Source organism: Saccostrea echinata, unplaced genomic scaffold (assembly GCF_033153115.1).
Source record: "Saccostrea echinata isolate AGI-Se365-2 ecotype Australia unplaced genomic scaffold, CSIRO_AGI_Sech_v1 ptg000052l, whole genome shotgun sequence".
In the NCBI taxonomy this organism is placed as follows: Eukaryota; Metazoa; Mollusca; class Bivalvia; order Ostreida; family Ostreidae; genus Saccostrea; species Saccostrea echinata.
In genome coordinates this window covers 11,356,834-11,370,000 of record NW_026889801.1, presented here as the reverse complement: position 1 = coordinate 11,370,000, position 13,167 = coordinate 11,356,834, and the positions used below count along the sequence as shown (strand labels likewise).

The window sequence follows — 13,167 nt, the reverse complement described above, 5'->3', positions numbered from 1 at the left end:
GAGACCCAAGAATTCATGTCCACCACGAAATGTAAAATGTAGGATGGCAACGAATATTCGAACATTCGAATATTTATTCGATGATTTGATATTCGAATATGAATTTAAGATTCGAATATTCGGCGTTTTTCAGATTTCATAAAAGAAGTACTGTGATTAATAAATTCCACTTAGAACAAAGCTGGAATTATCCCTGTTAAATTTACTAACAATCAATTTCTATCGCCTGATTTCTTTCACTACTTTCTTATCTTATAGATTTACTAAATTACATGTAATTTGATTTGAGTAAGGTGTTAAAGAATTATACAATAATTCTCTGTGTATAATACAAAACACACTTTCATAGTTTTATTAGTTAAATACGATCGGATCTAGAATCGAGGACAACAAAATGAAAACCTTCTTAGAATGTCTAAAAGACATGAAGAGTATACTTATCAAAACAAATTTAATTGATCATTAAAATGAATGTCCAATAGAATTAGACTGTAATTAATATTGGGCTCGATTTCAGAATAAATGATTATATCTTGGGTTGTATATAATCCTGAATTTTATATTCATTATTGGGAAAATAGTTAAATACCTAGAAAAAATTGTCTATGGAAATATTTGTTTATATTCTAAAAACATTGTATCAAAGATTATAATCATATCCCTTATTAGGCAGATAATTGTAATTTATTACACGTGTTGAAATCTGAACAGTATCTTGACAATCTTGCCTTTGGTAAGACGACTGGTTCCTAAGTTGGAGCTACTATAAATATACGTTTCGTTTGTTAAAATTATACTTTTCTATCTTTAAATCAATTATTTATTTCAAACATTGACAAATATCAAATGGAATTTCTTATTGTACAACTACAAAGGTCTTCATACAATTTTACTTCCAATATAAGTATACCTACGCTAAACCTTTCATAAGTTGGATGATACATATTTAAAATAAAACAGATTTTATTTATTTTATCGAATATTCGAATATGTTCGAATACTTTCATTGAATATTCGAATATGAATTATTGACAAAACTGACATCCCTAGTAAAATGTCATATACATAACTATGCAAAAGTTCTTCATCCAAGAAATAAAATCCCCACAAACCCATAGTTTTTCCTCAAACCACAAAAATTTGACACCACGAAAATATGTGATTCTACAGTATTGCAAAGAGAGTGGTGCAAAGGAAGGCTGGTTTACAGAAAACTTTTCTGTAGGCTTTGAGTGTGTATCAGGGATAAGTATTCCGTGCTTCATATTTCAGGTACAGAGCCAAAGTGGAAAAGGTTGAGGGATCAAAGGTTACACTTCTCTACATTGATTATGGAAATGTAAGTAATGGTTGTCAAAGAAGGGAAAACACAAATATAAAGATTTAATGTTTTTCTAGGAGACTTCTTTCATTATTTGTAATTTAGTCCAATAATTATTTATTTTTATCATTTCAGAGGGAACAAACCACAGCTACTAACCTGGCCACATTGTCAGCCTCCTTCCAGACCCTGGCCCCACAAGCCACAGAGTACTGTCTGGCCTGTGTCACCCTCCCATCTGATGTACGTGTCATGGGTAGACATGGTTTTATATATGTCATATTTGAAAAATCTGTTTAAGGCTAGGTAAACACCAGTGTATAAGTGTTCACAGCATAATATGTACAGGATAAATCAAAGGAAAAAAACGTTCTGATACTACTAGTATTTCAGCCTAAAAATATTACAGCTTTTTAGGTCACCTGAGTAAACTCAGGTGACCTATTGCTATCCGTTTTTGTCCGTCGTCGTACGTCGGTCGTAAACTTTTGAACATTTTTAGCTTCTTCTCTGGAACCGCTCAACCAATTTCAACCAAATTTGGTATATAGCATCTATGGGTGAAGGGGAACAAAAATTTTGAATTTCATGGTCCCTGCCCCCCTGGGGCCTGAGGGGTGGGGCTAAAACCACCAAAAATAATGCAATCTTTAAAAATCTTCTTCTTTACTCCTGGACATCAAGCAGTCAAACTGTTGGCATCATTGTAATAAGCATGGAGCCTTCTACCAAAATTGTGAAATTCATGGCCCCAGGGTCAGGGGTTCTGGCCCCAGGGTGGGGCTATATAGATCATATAGTGAAAGTGCATTATTTCTTTGAAAATCTTCTTTTCTGCTCCTGGGTATTAAATAAAGTTACTAAGTACATAGTTATGATGAGCAAGAGTGCCTCTTCCAAAATTGTGAAATTCATGGCCCCAGGGTCAGGGGTTCTGGTGTTAGGGCGGGGCTCTATTGATTATTTAGTGAAAATGCATTATTTCTTTGAAAATCTTCTTCTCTGCTCCTGGGTATTAAATAAAGGAACTAAGTACATAGTTATGATAAGGAAGAGTGCCTCTTCCAAAATTGTGAAATTCATGGCCCCAGGGTCAGGGGTTCTGGTGTTAGGGCGGGGCTCTATAGATTATATAGTGAAAAAGCATTAATTCTTTGAAAATCTTCTTTGCTCCTGGGTATTAAATAAAGTAACTAAGTACATAGTTATGATGAGCAAAAGTGCCTTTTCAAAATTTGTGAATTTCATGGCCCCAGGGTCAGGGGTTCTGGTGTTAGGGCGGGGCTCTATAGATTATATAGTGAAAATGCATTAATTCTTTGAAAATCTTCTTCTCTGCTTCTGGGCATTAAATAAAGTAACTAAGTACATTACATAGTTATGATGAGCAAGAGTACCTCTTCCAAAATTGTGAATTTCATGGCCCCAGGGTCAGGGGTTCTGGAGTTAGGGCGGGGCTCTATCGACTATATGGTGAAAATGCATTAATTCTTTGAAAATCTTTTCCTCTGCTCCTGGGCATTAAGGTGATAAACTAAGTACATAGTTATTATAAGGAGGTGGACCTCTTCCAGAATTGTGAAAGCCATGGCCCCTGGGACAGGGGTTCTGGTGTTAGGGCGGGGCTCTATTGATTATATAGTGAAAATGCTTTAATTCTTTGAAAATCTTCTTCTCTGCTCCTGGGTATTATTTAAACAAACTAAGTACATGGTTATGATGCATAAGGATGCCTTTTCAAAAATTGTGAATTTCTTGGCCCCAGGGTCAGGGGTTCTGGTGTTAGGGCGGGGCTCTATTGATTATTTAGTGAAAATGCATTATTTCTTTGAAAATCTTCTTCTCTGCTCCTGGGTATTAAATAAAGGAACTAAGTACATAGTTATGATAAGGAAGGATGCCTTTTCAAAAATTGTGAATTTCATGGCCCCAGTGTCAGGGGTTCTGGTGTTAGAGCGGGGCTCTATAGATTATATAGTGAAAATGCACTGATTCTTTGAAAATCTTCTCTGCTACTGGAGATTATATAAACAAACTAAGTGCATGATTATGATAGACAAGGATGCCTCTTCCAAAATTTTTAAATATATGGCCTCAGTTTTGGGGGTTCTTGAGGAGGGGGGGGGGCTCTATTGAATTTGATTATATAGTGAAAAAGCATTAATTCTATTAATCATTAATTAATCCTGTCTGCTCCTTAGTGTTGAGCTGATAAATAAATTGCTTAGCTATGATGAGCTATGATGGGAGCTTCGAACAGAATTTTTAAATCTTGTGGTCCTAGGGTCAGGGGTCTGGCATAAGGAGGGGGGGGGGGGTCTTTTGATAATATAGTGGAAAAGTGTTAATTCTTTGAAGTCCATAGTTATGATGATGAGGGTAACTCTTCCAAATTTGTAAATTTCTTGACCCTTGGTCTTGGGTTCTGGTGTTAGGGTAAGGCTTTGTTGAATCTGTAGTGAAAATGCATTGTACCTGTGAAATTCTTCTCTGCTTCTGGGCATATTGGAAGCAAACTGAGTAAAAGTTTAAATGGTATGAGTAAGCGTATTTCTACCAGATTTTTAAACATCTGGACCATTGGTCTAAGCATTCTGGTCCTGGGCAGGGCTCTATTAATTTGTATTCTACTGAGAGAAGTTATTCCCCTTTTCCATTCACCTTTGATAATTAATCACTGTAAATAATGTATTTGAAAGGTTAATAGAATAAGATAATTATGCAAGAATGTTTATCGTATAATTAAAAAAGTACTTTCTTAGTTTTAATAAACAGGTAGACCTGTAAGTAATAGATAAATAAAAATGAGACAAAAATAACTTATCTTATTAAAAGTTCTTCAAAGACCATAAGAGAGGTCAATGCTAGAGGTCTTAAGGACATACGCAACATACCTTACCTACTGATAATTTTTCAAGATATTCTTAATTTAAGATTATAGTGCCATCAGATGTTCGTTGACAAAAAATCAGCATGCATTACCAGGGGTTTTGAAAAGATATCAATTAATGAAAATTCTTGTATAATTCAAAGAAAAATACACAAAAATTACTAAATACATATTCTAGATGTTTTGTTTATCCAGACTTGTTTTAGAAGAAGTGTACAACAGCATATATAGACATACAAATGTAGCACACAATTCCTTTAAGCATTGGAACTCTTAAACTCCAGGGAAAAAGACAATAAAGTTAAAACTACGTTGCGTAAGTCCTTAATATGGGTTTATAAATAGTATAGAAGCACTAATAGTTTGTTAATAGTCTGCATAGTGTTAAGTGGGGGACAGATTAGAACTTAATTTATGAGTTGATACTGAATACTAGACTAATTATTTTGTTGATCCTGATCTTCCTACTTCTGTTGCTTTAGGGCAACAAAGCTTCAACTATCAGTGTATTTAACTTCTAAATTGTTGTATTATACTCAGGTGACCGTTAAGGCCCTTGGGCCTCTTGTTTTTAAAAACTGCAAGTTCTAAACCTTATTTCAAAATTACATGTACATGTAGATGCAAAAAAGTCTAGTGAGTTTCATGAAATCATAATAAATTAATCAAATTATATGTAAGTTCTTTAAGTGTTTTTTTTTTTTGCCTTTCACTAGTTCTTCCGACACTTAAAACATTATCCTTTTATTTTGGCTATGTAGGAGGACTTCAAGGCCGATGCAGTTGATGCTTTCTATGATGAAGTAGCAAACAGACAGTTGTCCATGAATGTTGAATACAAAGTGGCAGGATTAGAATATGTCAGTCTGTTAAACCCTGACACAAAAGATGATGTTGCGCTGAAGCTGATCTCCAGCGGTTACATGCTAGCGGAGAAACGCCGTGAGAAACGACTGGCCAAACTTGTCTCAGACTACATGAAGGCACAGGAAAAGGCCAAATCCTCAAGGGTATGGAAAAAAAAAACCTTTCTTAGAACATCTTCTTATCATAAAATCAGTCTACATGATGCTTCTCTTCCAAGCTTGATTTTGTTTTAACCTTAGTGTTTGCAATTTAACAATACTGTAGAAGTACTTTTTTTCCGCATGGTATTAATTTACGTTATGTAAGTGGTCACAAATTTTCTCAGGGAATCTGGCCCAGTGAACTTTAAGTACAATATGGTATATAGTGGCAATTTAATATATGCTTTAACAAATTCAGTATACGGATATAACGAATTCCTGATATAATGAAGTAAATTCACACGTCCCTAGGACTTTGCTATAACCAAGTTTTACTGTATAAATATAGACACTGTAAACACATTTATTTTTGTGGCTTGAAGAATTTTTATTTTTTGAGGAGAAATGTATCTTTTTAATGGGGATATAATTTCAGGGTTGGCGAAGTAAATATGATTCAGTGGTTTGTAATTTGATTATTTTATAGAGGACATTAATTCAAGGGTCTTCCCATACCATAAACAATTAAACCCCCATAAAAATTGTTAATTTTGCAGTAAATTTCCATTTACATGTAGTTTCTTTAAGAGAATGTTTATATTTGAATTTTTTTCCAGGAAAATATGTGGAGATATGGCGACTTCACTGAGGATGACGCCAAAGAGTTTGGATACTCCAGGTAGACTGACGTCATGTCAAGACCCACCTAAAAAAAGTTACATATAAGTAGAATCTAGCTTTGCCTCGCAAACACAAGTGGAATCTAGGAAATTTTCATTTTTATTCGAATTGTTATTTACATATATAATATATATTTTTTGCAATTAACTTATGGATGTACAGGACAGGAATACAGTCAGATGAATTTCTTTTTTGTTATCTTTTTATCATCATTATTTAGTATATGAGTTTGTGATGAATTTCTATGCATTAGATTCGTAACCTTACATAAAGTATTTATTATGTAGAGACATATTAATGTTAATGGATATGACTATGTTAGACTCACTTTGATATGTGGGCAGAGGACATTAAAGATGTGTTCAGGAGACCAGTATCAAAACGTTTATTATGTATCTGGTGCCAATAATTAACTTTTGTTTGATTAAAACTTTAAAATGATTTGTTTGCAGCACGTATGTATATAAATGCTGAAAAAATTGTACACATACATTGTAATGTCACTAATAATAAAGGGCATGGACCTGTCTATTAAGCAAATTGTATGTGATGCTATGTATTATTTTTTATTTGTGCTATAAAGCTGTAGGCCATGTACAATATTCAGGAATTCTAGCATGTATCACTGTAAAATTCCAATTACTGAGTCATTGGTAAATTATGTTTCATAGTGTTTTATTATGATGCATACATTTATATCCAGATTGCGAAAATCTTCCAATAGCTCTAACATGTCTATTGTTGTTTATCTGTTGATAACGTGTACATGTAATCCATGAAAATAATATATGCATAGACAATATAATTTATTTGAGGAACAAGTCAGTGTTGAATTATGCACCTTGCTAAAGTTTGCATAGGTTTCCAAAACCAAAAGTCACATAACCCTTATATTTGATAGACAGGTCTTGTTGAAAACAAGAGAGAAAAAAAACAATAATTTTAAAACCAAACCCTAAGAAATTTGATTGTCTCTATTCTTTTCAAATTGAATTATTTTTATCGTATTATTTTTTTCTTAAAGGTCACTTTGGTGAAAGTATTGCATCATATCAAATATTTGTACATATATATAAGTTTGTTTATCTGACTGTATTTAACAGGATGGGCATTTGATTTACAATGAGGATGCATTTCTGGTTGCCATGACAATGTCACCATGGACTTTAACAAGCTTTGAGTGAAAGTAACATGGCTTTTGCTGCATTTTGAAACATGGTTGTACTTTTAAACTGTATTTTCTTCTTTCAGTAGATTCATTTCTTTCACTTCTCAGATGATTTTTTTTTAAAAAAAATAACAAAAAACTGTTCCACATATTTTGTAGCATGTTCAAGATTTAGCAAATTATGTATTGATATATGTAGGTAAGAAGTTCTCAAAAGAAAAAAAACCCAAACATATGCAAGAAATATATGCTTTTTTTTATTGTATCAATATCCCAAATGTTTTTAACTTTTTCGTTTGATTAAGAGCTGACTGTTTTATGGTGCTTCTCATATTTGTTATAAACTTTTTTTTCCAATGAATATCTGTCAAGCTCGTTAAATTACATATATAATATATTTTTTCTTCATAGTTATACTGTCTAGTACATCATGTAAGCATGACAACCAGTTCAGATCTGTGTGTTGACAGACATTGAAATAAAAAGTTGAAGGTTGCAGTAATACATTGTCTTATGTTGATTGAAGGAATTTGAACTAGCAGTTCAAGGAACTCCATTATTTCAAAGAGGGGATATTTTTATTTTTAGGTTACATGAGTCACTCAGGTGACCTTTTGCTATCTGTTTTTGTCCATCGTCATGTGATGTGCGTTAACATTTGGATATTTTTAGCTTCTTCTCTGAAGCTGCTGAATGATTTTCAACCAATTTTGGCATATAGCATCTATGGGTGAAGGGGAACAAAACTTGTAAATTTCATGGTCCCTGCCCCCCTGGGGCATGAGGTGTGGGTCTAACACCACCAATATAATGCTTTTTTTTAGAAATCTTCTTCTTTAATCCTGGACATCAAGCAGTCAAACTGTTGTCCTCTACCAAAATTGTTAAATTCATGGCCCAGGTTTGGGGGTTCTGGTGCTAGGGCGGAGCTATATAGATCATATAGTGAAAGTGCATTATTTCTTTGAAAATTTTCTTCTGTGCTCCTGGGTATTAAACTAACTAGGTACATAGTTATGATGAGCAAGGGTGCCTCTTCAAAAATTGTGAATTTCATTGGTCAGGGGTTCTGATTTTAGGGAGGCTCTGTTGATTATATATTGATAATGCATTAATTCTTTAAAAATCTTTCATATGCTTCATGGGTGATAAGCAAACAAACTAAATGCATAGTTATTATGAGCAAGGGTGACTCTTATAAAATTCATGGCCCCTAGGTCAGGGATTCTGGCATTAGGGCGGGCTCTAATGATTATAGTGAAAATGCATTAATTCTTTGAAAATTTTCTCTGCTGCCCCTGAGTATTAAGCAAACTAAATGCAATAATATAAATGTATAAATATAAATAAGTGTTCCTCTTCTCTGCTCCTGGGTATCTAGGAGGCAAACAAGAATTCAGAATTGTAATAAATGAAGCAAATGAGTTACTCCCTTTGGTAAATTGTATTTGTATATAATTTAATCAACAGGTTATTTGATTGAATGAGAATACAAGAAAGAATGTTATATATAGTCAATTCTCGCCATTCGTTTCATCGCCATTGGGTAAAAAAAAAATCTTGAAATTCATGTTCCCTGGTCCTTTTAAAAGGGTCTAGACTTTGAAACGGGCTGGATTGATCATACATGTGTATATTTAAAATGCATTGTTTAAAAATCACTTCATACTATAAAAGAGACAGACTTACTGCATTGAGATAATGAGTAGAGGGATCTCTTCCAATTAAAGTATTTGTACCGGTCACGGTAGCCTAGTGGTAGGGCGTTCGCTTTGTGATCGGGAGGCCCGGGTTCGATTCTCGTTCGCCGCGCCGCGTTAAACCTAAGACGTAAATATTGGTAATGGCTGTTCCTTCGCCAAGTGCCCGGAATTAGAAGTGAAAGTCACAGGTCTTTCGAATATGACCTTAAAAACGTAGGTCCCGTGTCACGGTAGGCGTTGGCACGATAAAGAACGGCTTTACTGCTCAATGGCCCTGAGTGCCGAGTATAGGTCTTAATTTGAAGCCCTTCACCGGCATACGGTGACGTCTCTATATGAGTGAAAAATTCTCGAATGGGACGTTAAACAATATACAATCAATCAATCCAAACTATTTGTTTGTTTGTTCAACGTCCTTTCGAGAATTTTTCACTCAAATTTAGACCTTTACTCGGCACTTACGGCCTTTAAGCAGCGAGGGATCTTTTTCATGCCAACACCTACTGCGACACGGGGCCTCGGCTTATACGGTCTCATGCGAAGGACCGGTCTCTACGATCTCCAGCGGGATTCGAACCCACGACGTAAGAATCAACGTCAGCTCCTTACTCCACAGCTCTAGATCTAGAGCAAACGCTCTAACCACTGCGCCTTGCAGGCGACTTTTCCAAAGTGAAATTCATGTCACGTCAGTCCAGTTCTAGTCCCGAGCAGGTGTCATAGTTTGTCATAGCCAGAAATATTCATATGGTGTTTCGGTTGACCGCAAAGGACCATGGCGCTCTTATTACATCTTAGTGCTTCTTTTGAATAACTTTATCATTCTAGGAATATCATCAAAAGTTACTCCAATTTCTTTCATAAAATAAATAAATAAATATATGCGAGCGAAATATTTAAAAAAATTCATTTAAAAGAGGAATACAGACACACCCTCACCCCCCATTACTAGTTCTTTACCGATAATTATTTCCATTAATTCTTGATATTGTAGATAGATTAATTTACATTTAGTGATACGAAAAGTCTGCTCAACATTAAAAAAACAAAATGAAATTTTAAATTAATTTTCACCTCCCAATAAAGGCAAACAGACTAAATTTACTCACATCAACCCGGCAAAACTTTGGATATTATAAGAGCAAACAAGTCTTTTCTAATATACTAGTAGTTCGAAACGCGTTATTTTCATTTCCCAATCTATAAAACTAAGTATCAATTCAAAACGCCTTGAACTTCAATGTTAAAACTGTCCTCACCTATTCGAATAGGTGATATCACCTATTCAAACAAAGTGATACCACTCTTTACAATTGAATAAGTGATATCACCTTATCCATTTGGTGATATCACCTATTCGAAATAAATGGGTGATAATCACGTTTTCGAATAGGTGATATCACGTTTTCGAATTGAATAATTGATATCACCTATTCGAATTGGTGAGATCACCTGAGGTCACTTGTTTGAATAGGTGATATCACATAATGGCAGTAAATATCAAAACGGGTCTCCAATGACAGAAGTTGTATATCCCATACTAGCTGTTAAGTGAGTGGGTAGTCCAAGGCCATAAATAGACTCAAATGTTTAGTGAGGCAAGGGATCTGGGACCACCAAACGGGTCCAGGGAAGTGTCCTGATGGGGGTTCTTAGGGGGAGGGGGTCCCAAAACCTGGGTTTCAGCAAATTAAAGACTTAATCTTTGAAAGTTTTCGTTTTTAATTATCTTTACATGTGTTCTAAACGATAATGAAACACCTGGTGAGATGATCGATTTACAGAAATTGAAACAAAAGTTGTTAAAAGCATTAAAAGTTTAGTACAAAGACACATATAATTAATTAAAGTTCAAAGTAAAACTTTCTCACTTTCAGTAGAGTCTAAAATTTTAGTGAGGCATTTGCCTCACTTGCCTCAATGGTAGTTACGGCCTTGTAGTTTAGTCAAGAACTGTCCAGAATGGTCAAGGAAGTGAACGAATACCAAATCAGATGCAACGACAGTAACCAGAAGAAATTCCAATTCACTATAGAAGGTTTAGCTGTCTCAGGAATGAATTTTACATTTACTTGAGATTGATTTTGTTTTTGCTTATGTTTTTAAAGGCACAGAGTAAAATGATTTTATCAATATCTTAACTTGAATACTTGATACTAGTATCTCCAGATGGAATTTGATCTGTTTAAGTCTCATCTGACAGCATGGCGCAGTGGTTAGAGCGTTTGCTCTAAGGCCGATTGAGTGCGGCGTCTAAATATGAGTGAAATTTTTTTTCGAACGGACGTTAAACACACACACACACACACAACAACAACAACAACGTACGTCTCATATTTTTTGATTGCACTTTGCCCAATATACTATCATGACATATTAATGTTTGTATATGTACATTGTGACGATGCCAGGAGAGTCTTTTTTGAATGTAGAGATTTATCCTCGATAAAAGCAAATCATTTCTTCATAAAGCGTTTCTTAATAAAAGAAAAGCCCACGATGATCTCTTAATTAGTGTTGCAAAATTACAATTTAAGAAACTTGTTATTGGTCTCAACGTAGTTCAACATTTTATTTAAGTGAATCCTGTGTTTCTTAAAACAGAGGAAGGATATGGTAATTTTATTAGCATAGTATAATTTTATTTTTAATCTATCATGTCTATATTGATAAACATTTGAACATGGAGGTTTACTTTCGGATTCATTTTTTTCCTTGTAGAATCCGAAAGTAAACCCCCATGTTCAAATGTTTATCAATATAGACATGATAGATTAAAAATAAAATTATGCTATGCTAAGTTATACCAACACAAAAACAAAATAGAAATAACATTTTTTTATGTTATTTTTTTTCTACTTACATAATAAACAAATCAGATATACATACTTTCATTTCTTGTGCTGACCAAGTGATTTCCAAATTCTCGTTTGATATAGGAATATTCTGTCTTCAGACTTTGCACATCATTCTCTAATGTTTGAACATCACTCATCACTTGTTTTACTAAAATTTAAAACAATGCCCATTCTATATATTTAAAAGATATATATTGTTTTCTTTTCATTTAAAATAATATTGTGTTAGCCGGAAGCTCAGTTTTTTCATTATCTGTCGAAATTATTCAAGACACAAGGGTAAAATAATACATGTAATTGAACTGAGAAAAAAATCGTACTTAATTCTATCACGGCAATAAAAGTGTATCGCGAGGTGTGCCGAATTTTAAAAGATTTCTCAAATATATTATATACATCATGCATAAATATAAAACAGCTTGATTTCTAATGGATTAAAGTTTTGGTTTACGATTTTTTTTGAAAATAATTTTTGGAAAGTTTAGCTTTATAACCGAACAGTCGTTCAAACAGGCGTAACCAAATGTTTGCGTTTCTAATGTCTGCGTCAACTCTCTTGTACTGTGAATTAATAGGTTCATAAGTGTCATAGTTTATGCTTTACAGTAAATAAATATATTAATATCCATTTTGAAATAATTATATATTAAATACCCTAGATTTAATGTTTCAGGTTGCGCACGGACACTGGAATACCTGGATCAGAAAACACACGTTGCCTTTTATGCGTACTATTCTAACAATTTTAAAGCTCTATCCACTGGGAAGATTTTAATATTTGATTCAGTAGAGACAAACCTTGGCAATGGATACAATAAAAAAAAACTGGACTACTCACTGCTCCAGCTTCCCGTGTTTTTGCCTTAACATTGACCTTGCACGCAGCGGGAGAACATACATGTATCGCTGGAACATCTGGGAGCAACTGTGGCGAAATGAATGCAGTGATAAAACAAAACGGAGTCACAAAGGGTGCGATTGTTGCTGATACTGAAACACAATACGATAATGCTGCTGGTACCGGGTTTGTTGTTTTGAGTCTAAAAGCTGGAGACGAAATAAAGATTGTGTCTAAGTATAAACGGCCCAGGATCTTTGTTCACCAGCGTGGCCGAACATCATTTTCAGGATTTCAGATTGAATGATTCCTCCACTTATTATCATTTAATTAGGTATATTCATTATTGTGGTTATTGATTATTCATATTGATTGAAAAATTAACTACATTTTATTTCTTAGATTAAAAAAAAATCATGTAATTCTGTAATGTCCATTGCTTACAACTTTTTTTCTTCAACTAGACATTAACCCAAGTACGCACGGGTTAAGGACTTAAGGTGTACATGCAAGGGTTATGGAAGATGCGAATGAATTGGACAAATGTTCAACAGATCAATCTTTAAAAGCATTTAACGAAAAACAATATATATATTATAAGCGGGCTTTGTTGCGATTTTTAGGAGGAATTCAAAGCTGTATATTGTATACTTAAATTATACAGACGATATGCATGTCACATTATTTTAAGTGTACCGGAA

The 13,167-nt window shown here is 34.0% G+C and overlaps 2 protein-coding genes across 2 annotated transcripts in view; one reads left to right on the top strand and one right to left on the bottom strand.

The window, feature by feature from the left end:
- LOC133204140 (staphylococcal nuclease domain-containing protein 1-like) overlaps nucleotides 1–7,569 on the top strand; it is a 20,736-nt gene extending 13,167 nt beyond the window's left edge. The window contains exons 18-21 of the mRNA XM_061339903.1: nucleotides 1,273–1,339; nucleotides 1,457–1,564; nucleotides 4,973–5,221; nucleotides 5,836–7,569. Coding sequence (XP_061195887.1) covers nucleotides 1,273–1,339; nucleotides 1,457–1,564; nucleotides 4,973–5,221; nucleotides 5,836–5,901 — 490 coding nt within the window. The 3' untranslated portion in view covers nucleotides 5,902–7,569. The remainder of the gene's footprint in view (nucleotides 1–1,272; nucleotides 1,340–1,456; nucleotides 1,565–4,972; nucleotides 5,222–5,835) is intronic.
- Nucleotides 1–13,167, bottom strand: part of LOC133204045 (osteopetrosis-associated transmembrane protein 1-like) — a 137,196-nt gene that overhangs the window by 81,515 nt on the left and 42,514 nt on the right. The gene's annotated exons all lie outside the window — the stretch shown is intronic.